Source organism: Diabrotica virgifera, chromosome 4, assembly GCF_917563875.1.
Source record: "Diabrotica virgifera virgifera chromosome 4, PGI_DIABVI_V3a".
In the NCBI taxonomy this organism is placed as follows: Eukaryota; Metazoa; Arthropoda; class Insecta; order Coleoptera; family Chrysomelidae; genus Diabrotica; species Diabrotica virgifera.
In genome coordinates, this window is record NC_065446.1 from 237,153,035 (window position 1) to 237,170,904 (window position 17,870).

Genomic DNA, 17,870 nt, shown 5'->3' on the forward strand with positions numbered 1-17,870 from the left:
TTTGAACTGGCCCTTAATATACTGATTTTGACATGTTTATGCACTTTTGGATGCCACTTTAAAATGTAATTGTGCATTTCCACCCATTTTTCTATTGTAGATTTTTTTAGGGCGTCATTTTGAACACAATGTAATACATGCTAATCAAGAAGTTGATTAAAATCAATCAGTTTATTGTAATCAATTTTCTTGATGGAAATCAAATCGAGACATCAAAAATACATGTAAAACGCTAATCATTCATTGATTGTAGGTAAAGCAGTAATTAAAGTATAACCGCAGCTGTTAAATTATTAAAAATTGCTTATTATTATTATTGATTTGTAAGTAAAAACAAGAAATTAACATCACAAAGAGTTTAATTATGGTTTATTTTAGATTAAAACCAAAATAATAAAATAAATCAGTCAACAATGTCAACATAACCTCAAAATGTGACATCTGTCAGAAGTACGCTTAATCAAATATAATTGTAATTAAATATTTGATAATGATCATTTTTGATTAGCGTTCGAACAACTGGCCCTTAGTCTCTAGGTAAGTACTGTATTCAAAAATCGATTTATTCCAGTGTTTTAGTTCTAAATTACTTTTATCATTAGAGGAAAGGATGCAAATATGGGCTACCCATTTTGTTTTTCTTTGTAAAAAAAGAATAAAAATTCGATTTTATTTCCAAAGGTACGTGAGAATACCTACATTTAGTTACTTATAACCTGCCCAAAGTCCAAATTGATTAAAAAATATACAACTGTTTTAAATGTACAAATAATGAAAAATTGTACTTTTGCGCCGTTTGAATAATGATCCTAAATATGGGCTACCCCGAAAAATGTGTCTTAAATTTGTGTGAAGTGAGATAAATGTGTGACAAATATATTTTAATATCTAAAATACAAAAAGTCCATTAAATAACTCATAGGCTAAAACTATTTGCAAAAGTCACACACATAGGTATTCTTCTTTTTCGGCCCCAGCGCACTCGTTATGTGCCCAAAAATGACACATGAAGCACTTGACCGATATTTCACCAAGATTATCCTCTGAAAAAAGTGCTTCGCAAAACATACACGTTACGTCAGCTGCGTCTTGTGGAGGCTGTGTAGAAGGAAACTCATTGTAATCGCTCTCATCATCTGCAGGCACATATTCCTCCTCATCCTCGCTACTAGAACTCGATTTCTTTTTTTGGTCCTTTGTGACTTTGGTAACCTGCTTACGTTTTCCTTTTTTTATTTCTTTTCCTTTCCTTTTTTCTTTGCCTTTTCCTAATTCGTTTTGCCTACATTGCTACATTGTTCTAAATATGGGCCACTAGCCCATATTGTAAACACGCTTGCTTTGCACAACAAAAGAAGTTATGTCTAAAAGCAGACAATTTGAAGAAAACTCATTAGCATATATCAAAGACTAATAATAGAGCTTCAACGTGACACAGATGTTTTTTTAAAATTCGTGTTTATTTTTAAATACTGGAATTTATCAACTTACCCGAAAAAGTTTTGACACTCACACCAACCGACAAACAATTATTATAAACTGGGAAATATCTACCACAGTGGCGCCATCGCTACGGTGATAGTTTAACTTCGTCAAATACCGTTTGCAATAGTCAAAATGTAGAGATCTGCAACGAATAGCTGTGAAACCCACCTAGCCCATATTACAAGACCAGCCCATATTTGCAGCCTTTCCTCTATAATTTTATAACATTATTCATATTTTATCATTTGTGGTTTATTTGTCAAAAAATGTTATTCATTTAAATGAATAGAAAAAACACGTATTTTGTTTTGCTTAAGCATTAAAATCTATCGCCATTCTTAATCATCGTGCGTCATTACGTTTTTGAAGGCTGCCTTCTATAAGTCAACGCTACTTAGATATTTTTACTTCTGGTATAACCCGACTGATGTCATGGGAAATAAAAGTAATTAGTCAAGTTGAAATGTTAAAGCCGTTTTGTAAACTTGGAAACAATCGTATAAGTTGGGGAATAACAAAAGAAGATCGGTAGCTTCTTATAAAATATGTAGATTCCTTAAAAAAGTAATTTCAAGGCAACTGTTGCATTCACTTCTTATGAAGGAGATTTACCAAACTATTGAATTGATATTGAATTGAAAATTGCAACTATATACGAGGATGTGGTAATTCATAGGTGGCATGGGTAAAAGAGAAGCATTATTTGCAATGATAGTCCTTTAGCGAAAATGTCGGGAGCATAACAAAATAACATGAATGCATTTAATTCATCGATTTTCGAAAAGACACTCACTGAGTACAGCGTATGAAACTAAGAATTCTTCTTCTCTCAGCTGATGACATCTTATGTCCCCTGAGAGGCATGACAAAAATTTTCGTATACAGGGTGAACTACAAAAGAAAAGTATGATTTTCTCATATTTTTGAAGTTATACTTCTTTACGATCGAGAGTGAAATTTTATAATGCCGGGCGCATGCGCACACAGACAGTATGTATTCCGTTGCTAATCTTTCAAGATATGTATGTATCAGCGCTGTCAGCGCAAATAAGTCATATTATATCATATAAAAGGATATATTAGTGTTTTTAGTAAATTTATTTATTATAATTTTTGTGCCTTTGGATTTGTCTTCCTCGGGCGTAAGATATTTTATAATAATAGTAAATATATTTAAAGTATTTTTGTATACTTCACTTGGTCTGTTAAATTTGTCAGTATGTATGAGAAATCTTGTAACCTGTCAAAACAAAGGGAATATAGCTCAGTGGTAGAGCGTGTGACCGGAGATCAAGAGGTCCCGGGTTCAAATCCCGGACGATTCATATTCTTTTTTTTTATATTATTGGTATCGTTTTAATAAAAATTTTTTAAAAGTGGTAGGTAAAGAAAGTTAGTTTAATATTTAAATAAAATACAAATAACCTGTTAAGTATATTAATTTCGTTGAAATCATAATAATAGAAGTATAACTCTTACGTGCGTACAAAGTACACACACATTCTTTTTTTAAATGTACAATGGATCCGCACGTCAAAAATCCGGACCGTCAATAATCCGGATTTGTATCTAGCAAAAATATCTGATTCTTTTAAAATAAATTAAGAACTTCGCTGCGAAAAACGAACCTCTACCGCAGTTCAAAAATATTTTACACATTTTTTTAAAGCCCAAATAGTGTCTGATGTTTTTACTGTACACATGGTGCTATTATAAATGAATTACAATACAGTGTTTAAACATAAAAAAATGTTTTGATTAATTTCACCTCTAGACACTTTACTGTACAAGAGAAAACATAAAATTTTAAAACGTTTGTTGTACTTTTATGTGTATACTAGCCTTTTTTGAGGTAATTTCGATAATCCGGATAATTTGATAATCCGGATGGGGTCCGGTCCCAATTAATCCGGATTATTGACGTTCTACTGTACTTTAGAGGTGGATATTTTGAACATTTACTTTTGACTTATTTCCTTAAGGAGGTTTATGGGGTTGTAACCCCTCCACTGGGATATAGTTTGATCTCTATACGCTTAACACCATTATGAGTATTCAAAGGTGTTGCTGACAAATTAAGTTGTAACCCCCCTAGGATCTTCCTGGGGGAAGATTCTAGGTTCTGTTCTTACGGACGCAACTGAAGAAAGACTTGCCAGCTTTGAAATGTGGACAAGATCATAGACACAATATGTAACAAATACGCAAACATTAAGAAAGATCAAAAAGCAATACTCAACACTATGAAGGAAAGAAAAATGACTTGGGTTACATACTAAGAAATGAAAAATATGAGGTGATGCGGTCAATTATACCAGGGAAAGTGGAAAGAAAAATAGGACCAGGGTGACTACGCACATCCTGGTTGAAAAATTTAAAGCAATAGAGTGGAAAATCAACAATAGAATTCTTCAGAACCGTTGCAGAGCGAGTAAAATGGACCATGATGATCGCCAATGTCTTTGAAGGATGAGGCACACGGAGAAGAGGCAGAAAATATAGGATTGTACATTTAAAAAATATGAGAAAATCGTAATTTTCTTTTGTAGTTCACTCTGTATACGAATATTCGTGAAATCGTCAATAATTTCTGTTCAACTTAAATTTGAAAATTAGTTGTTAAGTAGTGGCGGATTCAAGGGGGGGTGTCACGGGGATTATGACCCCCTCAAACAAAAATTAATATCGATTCAATAATCCTAAAAAAAGAAAAACCGAGAGCCGTCAAACAAAAAAAAATTTAGCTCCATTCAAAAAATAATTGAAAACCCAATTATTCTAGGGGTGGTAAGATAAAGTGACCTTGCATCAGATAAAAGTAATTAAATCACCCTCAAGATTCATGACCCAACCCAAAAAAAATTTCTGGATTAGCCACTGATGTTAAGCTTATTATGTAAAATTAATAATTATTTATGTAGGTATGTACCATGTACCTAGTCTTTTTTACATACAGGGTTTTTATTTCATGGCGATATCGAAATGAAAATGGTCATAATTCACTAATTATCCTGTATAGTAGTATCAAACCCCACATTATAAGAACCAGGATTAGGAGAAGAATCTAAATACAAAAAAATATACGGGGTGTCCTATTTAAGAAATTGTATGTTTTCTATAATACTTTATAGGTATTCATAATCGTGGTATATTATTTAAACCTAGATCCATGCCTACATTTTTACTAAATAACTTTTTTGGATATTCTGTACTATAATGGAATTATCGACCAATGTCGCACTAAAAACTAACTCTGTACCTATTATATTATCCTAAATATTTGAACACTATTGATATCCACATCAAATAAATTTAAGAATATTTTAATTGAATAGATTTAACGAGTATTTAATTTGATCACATTGTGTATGGTATGAACTTAATGAAATATGATCATAATGATTTACCTGTCATTTTTCCATGCCCAGTCGTAAAATCTGCATTTTTTGTGCACAACCATTATCACAAAACAATTGGATCTATTCGCGCTAGGTCGAACGGACGCAAGCTTTGCGATCAATATCCAGATATTTTCCGGAAGAAAGAAAAACTCACAGGTACTATCGCATACGTACGACAGAAGTGAATCACTTTGTGAAGAAAAATCACAAGAAAGTTTAGCGGAGAACCGCTAAGACGCGACGTTCGATCGGTACTGAATCAAGAATCGGTACCGCCGCAGTCATTGAAAGTACCCAAGATGGACATACCCGCAGAGCAGCGAAACACCCAGTGTCTACACCGACGCTCCAAGCCCGCGCACACGGCACCATATAAACACATCTCCATCTCGGCGGTTTTTCAAAATGGGTATGGACCAGATATTTTGCCTGTCAAAGTCGACCACATGCGAGGTATCTATTACCGAGAGAAAGGACCTCATATTTATTGTTTTTCTGTATTTTAATTAGATCAATAAAATATCCAGCAGTACCTCGGTATAAGTCCAATTCCGAATACACCCTGCTTGGATATATCTACACTTCTGGCCAAAAAAATCCGGACACCTTAAAAATGGCTAATCTGATTTTTTTAGTATGTTATAGCCTTATTCTTTAAGAATCTGGATGTAGTAATATTTTTGCTACACAGGTAAATGCCATTGTATACCGGGTGTAACAATAACACTGTGTTTTTTTCTCAAAGTTCGGAACACCCTGTGGAATATTCTAGCATTTAAAAAATATTGAAATTAAAACTCAATTGTAGCCTTACGCTTTCTTAACATTTTGTTGTTTGACTCATTCACTTATGTTGGATAATAAAAAAGTTAGGTACTTTAACAACTAGCCATGTTCTTCATCAATACAGGGTGTTCCTAAATAAGTGCGACAAACTTTAACGGGTAATTTTGCATGAACAAATAATGACCGTTTGATTTATGTCTGAACATATGACTGCAAATGCTTCGTTTTCGAAATACGGGATGTTGATTTGTTTCTTACAAACTGACGATTTATTTATTGCTCTAAAACCGGTTGAGGTATTCACATAAAATTTGGTAGGTTTTAAGAGGTAGTTATTTTACATTTTTGACACACAACTAAAAATTTTATATTCACCACTGGCGTGCATACAGGGTATATGACCGGGTTATATGACCAGTATGCACGCCAACGGTGAATATAAAATTCATAATTGTATGTCAAAAAATGCGCAATAGCTACCTCTTAAAACCCACCAAATTTCATGTGCATATCTCAACCGGTATTAGAGCAATAAATAAATCCTCAGTGTGCAAGAAAAAATTCAACATCCCGTATCTCGGCAACGAAGCATTTGCAGACATATGTTCAGACATAAATCAAACGGTCATTATTTGTTCATGCAAAATTACCCCTTAAAGTTTGTCGCACTTATTTAGGAACACCCTGTGTTGATGAAGAACATGGCTAGTTATCAAAGTACCTAACTTTTTCATTATCCAAAATAAGTGAATGAGTCACAAAGCAGAATATTAAGAAAGGCTAAGGCTACAATTGAGATTTAATTTCAATATTTTTTAAATGCTAGAATATTCCACATGGTGTTTTGAACTTTGAGGAAAAAACACAGTATTATTGTTACACCCGGTATACAATGACATTTACCTCTTCAACAACACTATTACTACATCGATATTCTTAGAGAATAAGGCTATAAACATATTACAAAAATCATTAAAATCAGACAACAGGTTTAGGAGATTCGAGACATCAAAAATGATCCATTTTTAAGTTGTCCGGATTTTTTTGGTCAGGAGTGTATGTTTCTATTTACAGGGATCCTACAACCTCTGCCTCATATAACATTTTGATCTCCACCTTTTTCAGTCGATCCATATCTTCTCCTTTATAGACCAGTAAGGATCTGTTTTTAGGTGGATGTGAGAGGTGGCATTCAGATTTTTGCGGATAAAGTTAGGTGATAACTTCGTTAATAATAATTGATTTATGCTCCTTCTCAAATATGCCCGGAACATTAATAAAAAAAATAAAATATTTAAAAATTTGAAAAAATTTCGTTTTTCTACTTTTTTTGCTTATAACTTAAAAACTATTCGTTTTAGAACAAAGTCTTATAGGAATAAAACAAAGATAATTAAATTTTCTATCAGATGCGATTGGTTAAAAATGTCTTAATTTATCACCCTTGCTTCAAAATAGCAATAAATATAAAATAAGGGGGCAAAACAAGCCTGTCCTTATTCAATGATTTTCCATCACTTAGGTTACACTTGGAACCTTCCTAATTCGCTTAGAAAATGTTTGTAATGTGCTAAAACCGTACACTAAATTTCATTAAAATTGACTTACTAGATTTTGCATAATAATTTTGCAATCTAAACTTTTTTTTAAAAATTAAAATTTTTTAAAATCTTGCATAACAAAAACTAGAACATAAAAAGATTTGTCAATTTTTTTACATATAAAGAAGAAGTACTCCACCTATCTAATGCACTTTACAGAATTGAAATCGGATTATCAAAGCAGCCTCAGCAATGTTTTAAAGTTATACACAATTTTTTGGCTTATAAACAAATTAGTGCTGTCAGGAGGGGGTGCTACGGACTCCTTTATTTAGATGGACTTACCCAAGTTTTTTTATGTATTTTGACCCGTAGAACAAGAATTTTTTGGGTAACAGTTGATCCGGATGTCGATAAGATTGTTATAAACAAATAACTTGAGGAATTACATAAAATCGATTTTTCGCAAAATAAAACATTTTTTTGTATTTCTTGGGTAATTCTAAGCAAAAAATGTTCTTACAAGTTTTTTCGTAGGATGCATAGTTTTCGAGATAAACGCGGTGGAACTTTCAAAAAATCGAGAAATTGCAATTTTTTAACGCGAATAACGTTTGACTAAAAAATAAAATAGCAATTCTGCTGACTTTTTTGAAAGTTTAAGTCAAATTATACCGGTTTTAATTATCTGCATTGCTAAAAAATAATTTTTTTATTATTAAACAAAGCTATTTGTTTATAAGCCAAAAAATTGTTTATAAATTTAAAACATTGCTGGGGCCCCTTAAATAATCCGATTTTAATTCTGTAAAGTGTATTAGATAGGTAGAGCACCTCTTTATATGTAAAAAAATTAGCCAACTTCTAAATGGTCTACTTTTTGTTCAGAAAGATTTTAAAAAATTTGAACTTTTTTAAAAACATTTAGATTGCAAATTTATTATGCAAAATTTATTAAATCGATTTTAATGAAATTTGGTACACGATTTAAGTATGTTACAAAGAACTTCCTAAGCGAATTACTAAGGTTCTAAGTGCCACCAAAGTGGTTAAAAAATATTGAATGACAACAGACTTATTTTGCCCCCTTATTTTGTATTTATTGCTATATTGCAGAAAAGGTAATACCTTAAGACATTTTTTACCAGTCGTATATCATACAAAATTAAATTATCTTTATTTTATTTCTGTACGACTTTGTTCCAAAACGAATCGTTTTAAAGTTATAAGCAAAGACAGCAGAAAAAAATCGATGTTTTTCGAAATTTTTAAATATTTTATTTTTTTTATTAAAGTTCCGGGCATATTTGAGAAGGAGCATAAGTCAATTATTATTACTGAAGGTGTCACCTAACTTTATCTGCAAAAATCCGAATGCCACCTCTCACATCCAAAAATGACGTTTTTTCGCAGATCCTTACTGGTCTATTATGGCTCTATCTCTCATTATTCCTCTGATTCCTTCTCTCCACTCTAATGCTGGTCTTCCTCTACTTTTATTTCACGGAACATAGTTTAAAGCCTGTTTTGGCTTTTTCTTGTTCATCTTGTTTTGCCTGTTCATCTTTCATTCGCATTACATGCCAGTGCCATCAAATCTGTTTGGATTCTATTGTATCTACAGTAAGTATCGTAAATCCTTCCTGTTCTTCTTCTTATTTCTTCTATTGTATCTACAGTATTGTAAATCCTTCTTGTTCTTCTTCTTGTTACATAGTCCATTTCTACTACTTCTAGTTTTTTCTTCTCTTTCATCGTTATTGGCCAACATTCAGATCCGTACGTCAAAATTGGTTCTACAACCGATTTGTAGATGGTCATTTTTGTTCATAAACTGATTTTAGGAGACCAAAGTAACAAATTTAGTGTTTGTACTACATTTTGGCCCTGTTCTATTTTCTGCTGGATATCCCGTTTTAACGTTCTTTCTGTCGCTATCACTGTTCCTAGTAAGAGTTGTTAGACTCTTTTTTCGTCCTTTCTTCTAAGATATTCAGTTTTATTTTTGTTGATTTGAGTGCCTTCCTCAGGGTTTGCCATAATCCCTTGATCGTCTGCGAAGAAAGGATTTGTTATGTACTTATTTCCAAGTTCTATTCTCATTCATGTACATTCTCTCCTCCAGTTGTAATGCTTCTTGAATATGGATTTTGAATAGAGCTGGAGACAAAGAACATCCTTGTCTTAAGCCTTTTGTGACTGAAAATGCGTCTAAATAATATTATTCTCCATTTTATCGACACTTTTTGCATTTTTTTTTGCATTTCACACCATGAAAATATGGGAAAGAGTAATTGATAGACGGATACGTGAAGAGACCGAAATATCCGAGAATCAATTTGGCTTTATGCAGGGTAGATCAACAACAGATGCAATTTTCATTATAAGGCAGTTGATGGAAAAATGCAGGAGTAAAGAATCAAACGCTCATATGGTATTCATTGATCTTGAGAAAGCATATGATAGAGTTCCTCGAGAGATTCTGTGGTGGGCACTCAATAAGAAAGGAGTCCCTGGTGAATATGTAAAGATTGTGAGGGATATGTATGAGGGAGTAACGACTAGTGTTAGGACAGGTGTGGGAGAGACTGATAAATTTCATGTGAAAGTAGGATTGCACCAAGGCTCTGTGCTTAGTCCGTATTTATTCTCATTAGTTTTGGACCAGATAACAGCGAAACTACAGGGTAACATTCCATGGTACTTAATGTATGCTGATGATGTCGTGTTAGTACGAAATAGTGAAAGAGACTTAGAACAAAAACTGGAACAGTGGAGACAAACTCTGGATAAAAAAGGTTTAAAACTTAGTAGGACAAAAACAGAGTATTTGGAATGTTCATTTAAAGATGGAGCTACTACAAATAAAATGGTATCTTTGGATGGTGAAATGATTGTGAAAAGCAATAGTTTTAAGTACCTAGGATCGGTATTACAGAGTAATGGAGAAATAGATGGATGCATACAGTAGAATTACGGCTGGATGGATGAAGTGGAAAGAAGCGAGTGGTGTGTTGTGTGACAGAAAAATTCCAATGAAGCTGAAGGGAAAATTCTATAAAACAGCCATAAGACCGGCTATGATGTACGGAACTGAATGTTGGGCAGTGAAAAAGAAAGAGGAACAATGAATGCATGTGGCGGAAATGAGAATGCATAGATGGATGAGTGGAGTGACAAAGAAGGATAAAATTAGAAATGAGTATATTAGGGGAAGTCTAGGTGTGGCACCAATTGATGCCAAAATGAGAGAGCATAGGTTAAGATGGTTTGGTCATGTTCAACGTCGAGACGTTAATCACCCAATACGAAGACTAGCTGAAGTGCAGATTCCTGGAAGGAGTAGGAGAGGAAGACCAAAGAAGACCTGGGGGGAGACGATAAGGCAGGATATGTTGGTAAAGGGGATTAACATTTATATGACCCAAGATAGAATTGTGTGGAGAATTGCAATTAGGGAAGCCGACCCCGCATAGGGATAAGGCAAAGAGAATGATGATGATCGACACTTTTTGCATTTATGTACATGTATACATGTTCGCTATAGCGTTGATGTATGTACGCATCCAATGCATATACTCCAGTAGAATCAGAAAAAAACAAAAATCTGCACCAAAGGTGCTGTATATCACGGACACTGTTTAAAATATGTGTGGAAAGAGTGTTGAATCGATGGAAGCCAAAATGCAGTGGAATGAAAATCGACTTTGGAGAAAAATGTATATATTCATAGGAATATAATATCTCTCTTCAGTCCTGACCCCCTGAAAGGAGTGTAGGGGTAATCGTGATGTCGTGTATTATCCGTCTCCAAAGATCTCTATCTCTGGTCATTTCTTTTAACTCATGCATAGGTATGCATATTGCATTTTCTGTAATTTGGTCGATCCCTCTTGTTGGTAATCTTCCTCGTGATCTTACAAGACTTAATGTTTTGACTGAGTCATGGAGCATTTACAAAAACTGAATTTGTAATTGCAAACGAAGATAAAATAATAACTGATCTCTCAGAGTTTATATTTAGTTTTCGTGAGTTTTAATTTTCAATATATGTAATTATCACCCAAAAAACATCTGGAGAATTAAAATTAACAGAGATACAAGAAGATCAAGCTCTACAATTAAAATATTACTGGAAATTTGTACCAGAATCGAAGTATCCTGAATCTTGTATCCTGTGTATCCTGAATTAAAAAAAGGCTGCTTGTGGAATTATCTCCAAATTAGGAACAACGTATGTTGTGAATAATTTTATTCCGCTTTAAAATTCGTACAAGTCAAACACCGATCATATTAATTAACCAGCATCTGAAAAAATTACTGAGAAGTGCTGTCATCCATTATTATTCAACAAATTTTAAAGAATTATTATAAAAAAATATAATATTTTTTTTGAACTGCTGTTTAATTCACTCTGTATAGAATTTCCAAATCAAATGACTTTGATTGACAAACGCTATGGGATATTTCCTAGTTGGTATGTAAGGTGTATATTATGGCAAGGATTATGATGAGGTAGTAGTTAGTCCACTATTCCAACAAAAAAAAATGTCTTATATGGCCAGGTGTCCGTAGTTATGAAAAAGGTCAAACTGGCACACCTGCGAAAAATAAGAGACGATTTGGAGAAAGGCCTATACGAATGATTAATTCAATTTTTAATATTTTAGACACATACGTTATATTCAACACATTATGATGATATACGCATATATTATGTAAGAACCTATATGTTTACTTCTTCATATTATTTCAAGATTTTGTTTTTTCAAAGTTTTAGTCTGGGATTGTAGTTGGGATTTCGATGTTTGAGGGGTATTCCGGCTCCGGGTGGTCTGCTGTGGGTGGACAGTGCTAATATACGGACTACAATCATGGATGCCGACGAACATAAGTGAATAAAGTTGCATCTTTATGGATAGGTTCTCCTTTAGTATTGATGTCAATGTGGAAATAGTTTTCGATGCAGCTTGTTGGATCTTTTACGAATAGTTCTTCATTACCGAGATGTTGTAAAATGAAAAGAATGTCACAAGATATAGCAGTGAAGAAGGTCTACCGAGGAGCCTTAGGTGGCAAAAGATATTAAGGTCTTCCTCAGAGGTAGATTAGTTAGAAATGCCTGGAATGACCATGCCCAATGAAGAGAGTAAGTAAAGAACATAGAAAACGGAATGAACCAAGAAAAATCTGGACAGGGCAGAATGAATAAACCGGTGAATCGACATAAGGCAGTGGTAATGGCAGCTATGTACGCCGTTGCTCCCGATTGGCGGCGCTAGTGTAGCTGGAGGTCAACATTTTGACAATTCGTGAAGTTTGTATAATATTGTGTTTTTGATTACGATTTAATAAATAATAAATTATGGCCGAAAAATACGAATCTTGGACTGTTTGTGCGTTGAAAAACGAATTGAAGAGAAGGAATGCGAGAGTTACTGAAAAAAAAAGGAAGCCCTTATCGAATGATAAACTATATTAATCATCGTCTCAATGTTGTATTTCTATAGCTCAGAGGGTATTTATTTGGTATTGATTCACTCCCCCCACGAGTCTGACAACTGTGTATATATCTGCCTTACTTTTTTATCAATTCAAATTTTTTTTAAATAAGTGCGCTCAGCATTAATTTTTGTGTTTATCTCATTTTAAAATGTGATATTTTGCACATATTTTCAAAATATGGCCGCCATGACAGTTCCGCATTTGGTGTAAATTTGGTTTAAGCATGGATTGAGCGCAGTTAATTCTGCAATGTTGCCTTATTTAAAAAAAGTTATAATTCCTTATGGAAATATAGAATGTGTTAACTTAATTAAGTATAATTATTATTTGGGTGTTTGTCTAGGTGAAAGGCGACCTTAAATTTAAGGTGAAATTAGAAAAATTTAGGGTTAGGTTTGATCAGGTTATGTTTTAGTCACTAAAGAATATTTGAATGGTACTAGGTCACTTTAATTTTCGGTTATTAACATGTTTATTTTTATTAACATGTTATTTTCGATGACGCTAGGCTAGGTTTGGTCGGGTTATGTTTTAGTCACTAAAAAATATTGAGAACTTGAGAATTATTTCAAATTATTATTTCACATTTTTCTATATTATTGTTTCAAATTTAATTTTTTTTATATTTTTACTCCTTAAAAAGCGATTGTAGATGTGGCAACAGTGTGAATGTATATAAAATTGCATATCTAATCCGTGTGTTTATAATAAATTATGATCTGAGTTTTATAGTGAAGTATTCTATTTTTTACAGTCGAATCTAGGGACAATACGTAATCTGTTTCAACAAAATATTTATTGCAGATACATGCATTTATTGTCGGCACATATTTATCCCTTCTTATTGCTACAATCCACTTTTTTCTCATCAGAATATCTTTGGGAAACCTGTGTCCTGATGTTCTCGATGAGCACAAACGCACAGCACAACATTGAGGGATTTTATTTTCTCAATTTTAATTCACACAGCGAAAGAAATATGTAATATTTACTTAGAAATATATTGATTTGAAGTGTTGTCGTAAGTTGACGTGACCCTCAACTACACGAGCGCCACCTACGTTGAGCGGTTGAGCTTTCCAGATTAGCTGCCATTTTGTATCAAATGACAATTTTAAGAAAAAACCTTTGAAAACCAATTATTACTTTTATTAAATAAAAATGTCAACTATTTTATACATAGAAAGTAAACAACTACTTTTATCTGTAGATCATGATTCATATTCTCGATAGAATTAGGTTAAAACCGAATTTATGTCATTTTAAAATCAAACATTAAAAGAAATTACTAATTTGCGTATCAGGAACTGTCCTATCAACTGGTTTAAACATTTTCTAAAAAATGTTTGACTAAAATATAGGTACAACTTTCCCTTTTAGTATATTTAACAAGGAAGATCACTTTTAAAAATTACCATAAAATGTACACTTAAATGCATGCAAGTTGAATTTCCGCTGATTTGTTTTTGTCCAACTCCTTCTCAGTTTGCCTAAATAAGGCTTCTAGTTTTGACCTCGGCTACCACTCCTTTATAGATTCCTATGATTTTAACGCATATATTAGCTGTTTGTTTTGGTTTTTGTTTTGTCTGCACATAATATTAATTTTGGATTCTAAAGGTATTGAGAGATTTAAAAAGAATCAAATATAATAAAATGAATGAGATGATTTTGAAGAGGTATCAACTTATTAAATAAATACTACTCTAAAACTTACTACTAAAATTCTTCAAAAACTAATGAATCACAGGATGTTTGGCAGATGAACCAGGGTTTTCGTGTACCGATGAAATATTCGTCATGAGAAGCTAATTACTGAGAAATCACTAGAGCATTAAAGACCAGGATTTATGTCTGATTGACTTGAAGAAAGCATTTGTCAGAGCACGATTCACAATAGGCAGCTGAATAAGACACGGAGACTCATTGAGCCCTGTGCTCCTCAATTTAACCATGGACGAAATCATCAAAAGCCTCAACAAAGGAAGATTATACAAAATGGGAAACAAAGAGGTAAAAATACTCTGTTTCGCAGATGACACAATATTGATAGTCCAAGATGAAAATAGTTTGCAAAAAATAGTCCACAGATTTAACCTAAGAGCAAAAGAATTTAATATGACAATTTCATCTCTGAAAACTAAAACAATAGTAATCAGTAAAGAACCAATCAGACGTAAAATAGAAATTAATGGTATCAGTATTAGTCCTGTTTGCCAGGGGGGGGGTACAACGGCCTCCTTAATTCAGATGGACTTACGCAAGTTTTTTATGTATTTTGACCCGTAGAACACGGATTTTTTGGGTAACAGTTGATCCGGATGTCAGTAAGATTGTTATAAACAAAGAACTTGAGGAATAACATAACAGCGATTTTTCGCAAAACAAAACATTTTTTTTTGTATTTTTTGGGCAATTCTAAGCAAAAACTGTTTTACAAGTTTTTCGTAGGATGCATAGTTTTCGACATGAACGCGGTTGAACTTTCAAAAAATAACTTTTGATTAAAAAATAAAATAGCAATTCTGCTTACCGCATTTGAAAGTTCAAGTCAAATTCTATCGGTTTTGATTATTTTCATTGCTAAAAATTAATTTTTTTATTGTTAAACAAAGCTTTAAACACATAGTGCTTGAATAGTGGAATACAATATAAGTGGAAGGGAGGGGGTTGACAAATGACAGATTACCGTAAAAATGTGTCCCCCTTAGATCAAAAATTGACCTGTTTTTTATTTACTTAAAATCTAATAAATACTGCCAAATATTAGTACATTCTTTCACGGTTTTTGCTCTAAATTTTAAAGAACCGCTTGGATTTACATGAAAATTGGCATACGCATAGCTTAAATGTCAACGAAAAAAAGTGATATAGTGCCGATGTGTGCTTTTGCCCTGGGGGTGACTTTCACCCCTTCTTGGGGTTGAAAAAATATATGTCCAGAATAAATGGATAAACTGGCTAATTCTAAGTAACTTTTGTTCTATAGAGCCTTTTCGCCAAGTCAACACTTTTCGAGTTATTTGCGAGTGAATATGTTCATTTTTCAACAAAATAACTACATTTTTAGACGGTTTTTCGCAAATAACTGAAAAAGTTAGTATTTTGTCGAAAAAAACCTTCTTAGCAAAAATATAGCCTGTAAAAAAGTAAAAAAAAATGGTGTACTCGTTAGGTCTCTGTACTTGGTAGAATTAGAGTTATTGCCAATGAAAAATAGATGCATATTCATCAAATTTCAAATAGAATATTTCGAAGTGAAATATCCAAAAAATTAAGCACTTTTTGGGGAAAACCCATTATAACTTTTTTAAAGTGTTTAAAAACAGCTTTATTTCTGTTTTTATAAAAAGTTTCTAGCGTTAAATTTAAGCAAGTTACGCTCAAAATAAAGATAGTCCCTTTTGTTTTGGCAAAAAAAAATCGGGAAGACCACCCCCTAATTAGCAACTTAAATGAAATTAATCGTTACCGCTCCACAAATTATTTTAATTATGTTGTGTTTATATGATCTGTAAGTTTCATCTATTCAAAGTGCTTATTTTTGAAAAAATTTGGATTTAAAGTAAAATTTTTAAAAATTTTAATTTTGAAAAATATGCTTTTTTCAAAATAACTTAAAAATTGTTAGAGATTCCAAAAATCTCGAAAAACAAAAAAAGTCAGCATTGCTTTTCTGAATATCATGTATTTTTTTGTTTTTCTGTTAGACAAAAATTGATTTGGTGTTTCTAAATTTGCATACATTCGTTGATCAGTGACTCGTTCAACCCTTTTTAACTACAGCCCTTTCAAAAATAAGGACTTTGAACCGACGAAACTTACAGATCATATAAACAATTCATACACGAGTCAAGAAACTTGTGAAGTCGTAACGATTAAGTTCATTTGAGATACTAATTAGGGGGTGATTTTCCCAATTTTTTACCAAAAAATAGGGACTAACTTTATTTTGAGCGTAACTTGTTTATTTTTAATGCTAGAATTTTTTTTATAAAACAAAATTGAAGCTTTTTTTAAACACTTTAAATAAGTTGTAATGAGTTTTCCCCGAAATGTGCTTCATTTTTGGTTATTTTACGTTAAAGTATTCCATTTGGAATTTGACGAATATGAACCTATTTTTAATTAGCTATAACTCTACTTCTACTAGGTATAGAGACGTATACACCATTTTTTTTTAAATTTTTTACAGACTATATTTTTGCTAAGAATGTTTTTTCGGGGAAATACTTACTATTTGAGTTATTTGCTAAAAAACCGTCTAAAAGCGTGGTTATTTTGTTGAAAAAATGAACATATTCACTGGCAAATAACTCGAAAAGTATTGACTTAGTGAAAAAACTCTATAGAACAAAAGATACTTAAAATTAGTGATTTTATCCATTTCCGGACTTTGGACGAATATTTTTTCAACCCCAAGAGGGGGTGAAAATCACCCCCGGGGCAAAAGCACATATCGGCACAATATCACTTTTTTTCTTTGACTTGTTAGCTATGTGTATGCCTTTCATGTCAATCCAAGCAGTTCTTTAAAATTTAGAGGTTTTGCAATATTTTACCGTTAAAGTTTTGACTTAAGGGGAAAGGCGCAAAATGTCGCCTGTCAAAATTTTCAATGTATGTTAAATGTATTCATTTTTTTCGAATGTTGAGAAAACTAATAAGTATTTTTGAAAAATTTAAACGCAGAATGAAAAACTACGTTATTACCGAGGGCCGAAAGTACCTTAGAACAAATAAAAAGTTTCTTTTGAATGAGATATTTGAAATTAAAAATCACACTCACTCTTTTCTCTTTTTTTTTCACCCATGCAACTTATTAAAATAGAGAAGTGTACAGCGCCTTTCGGCCCTCGGTAATAATGTAGTCTTTCATTCTGGGTTTAAATTTTCAAAAAATATTTATTATACCTACTGAGAAAGTTAATAGCAAATTCTCCCAATATTTGAAGCATTGTCGAAGACAAGCAAAAGTACAGATTTCACTGATAATCTATTTTACAGTAATTTAGAGAAATACACAATGACTTGTGTATTGTGTACACATAAGTGTAAAAATGGAAGAAAATGATAAATCCTATTGTTTCTAAATTGTAGTGGTAAATATAACACCAAAAAATTTTCTTAATGAGAAACTGAAAACACATTA

The 17,870-nt window shown here is 32.5% G+C and overlaps 1 protein-coding gene across 4 annotated transcripts in view; it reads right to left on the minus strand.

Moving 5' to 3' along the window:
- LOC114328900 (protein phosphatase Slingshot) overlaps window positions 1-17,870 on the minus strand; it is a 639,247-nt gene that overhangs the window by 65,898 nt on the left and 555,479 nt on the right. Inside the window, exon 1 of one of the 4 annotated variants that reach the window (XM_050648796.1) lies at window positions 4,893-5,189. The exons of the other annotated variants lie outside the window; for them this stretch is intronic. Within the exon in view, the coding sequence (XP_050504753.1) occupies window positions 4,893-4,945 (53 nt within the window). The 5' untranslated portion in view covers window positions 4,946-5,189. Of the gene's footprint in view, window positions 1-4,892; window positions 5,190-17,870 lie in introns of those variants that run through there. 4 annotated transcript variants of the gene reach the window in all.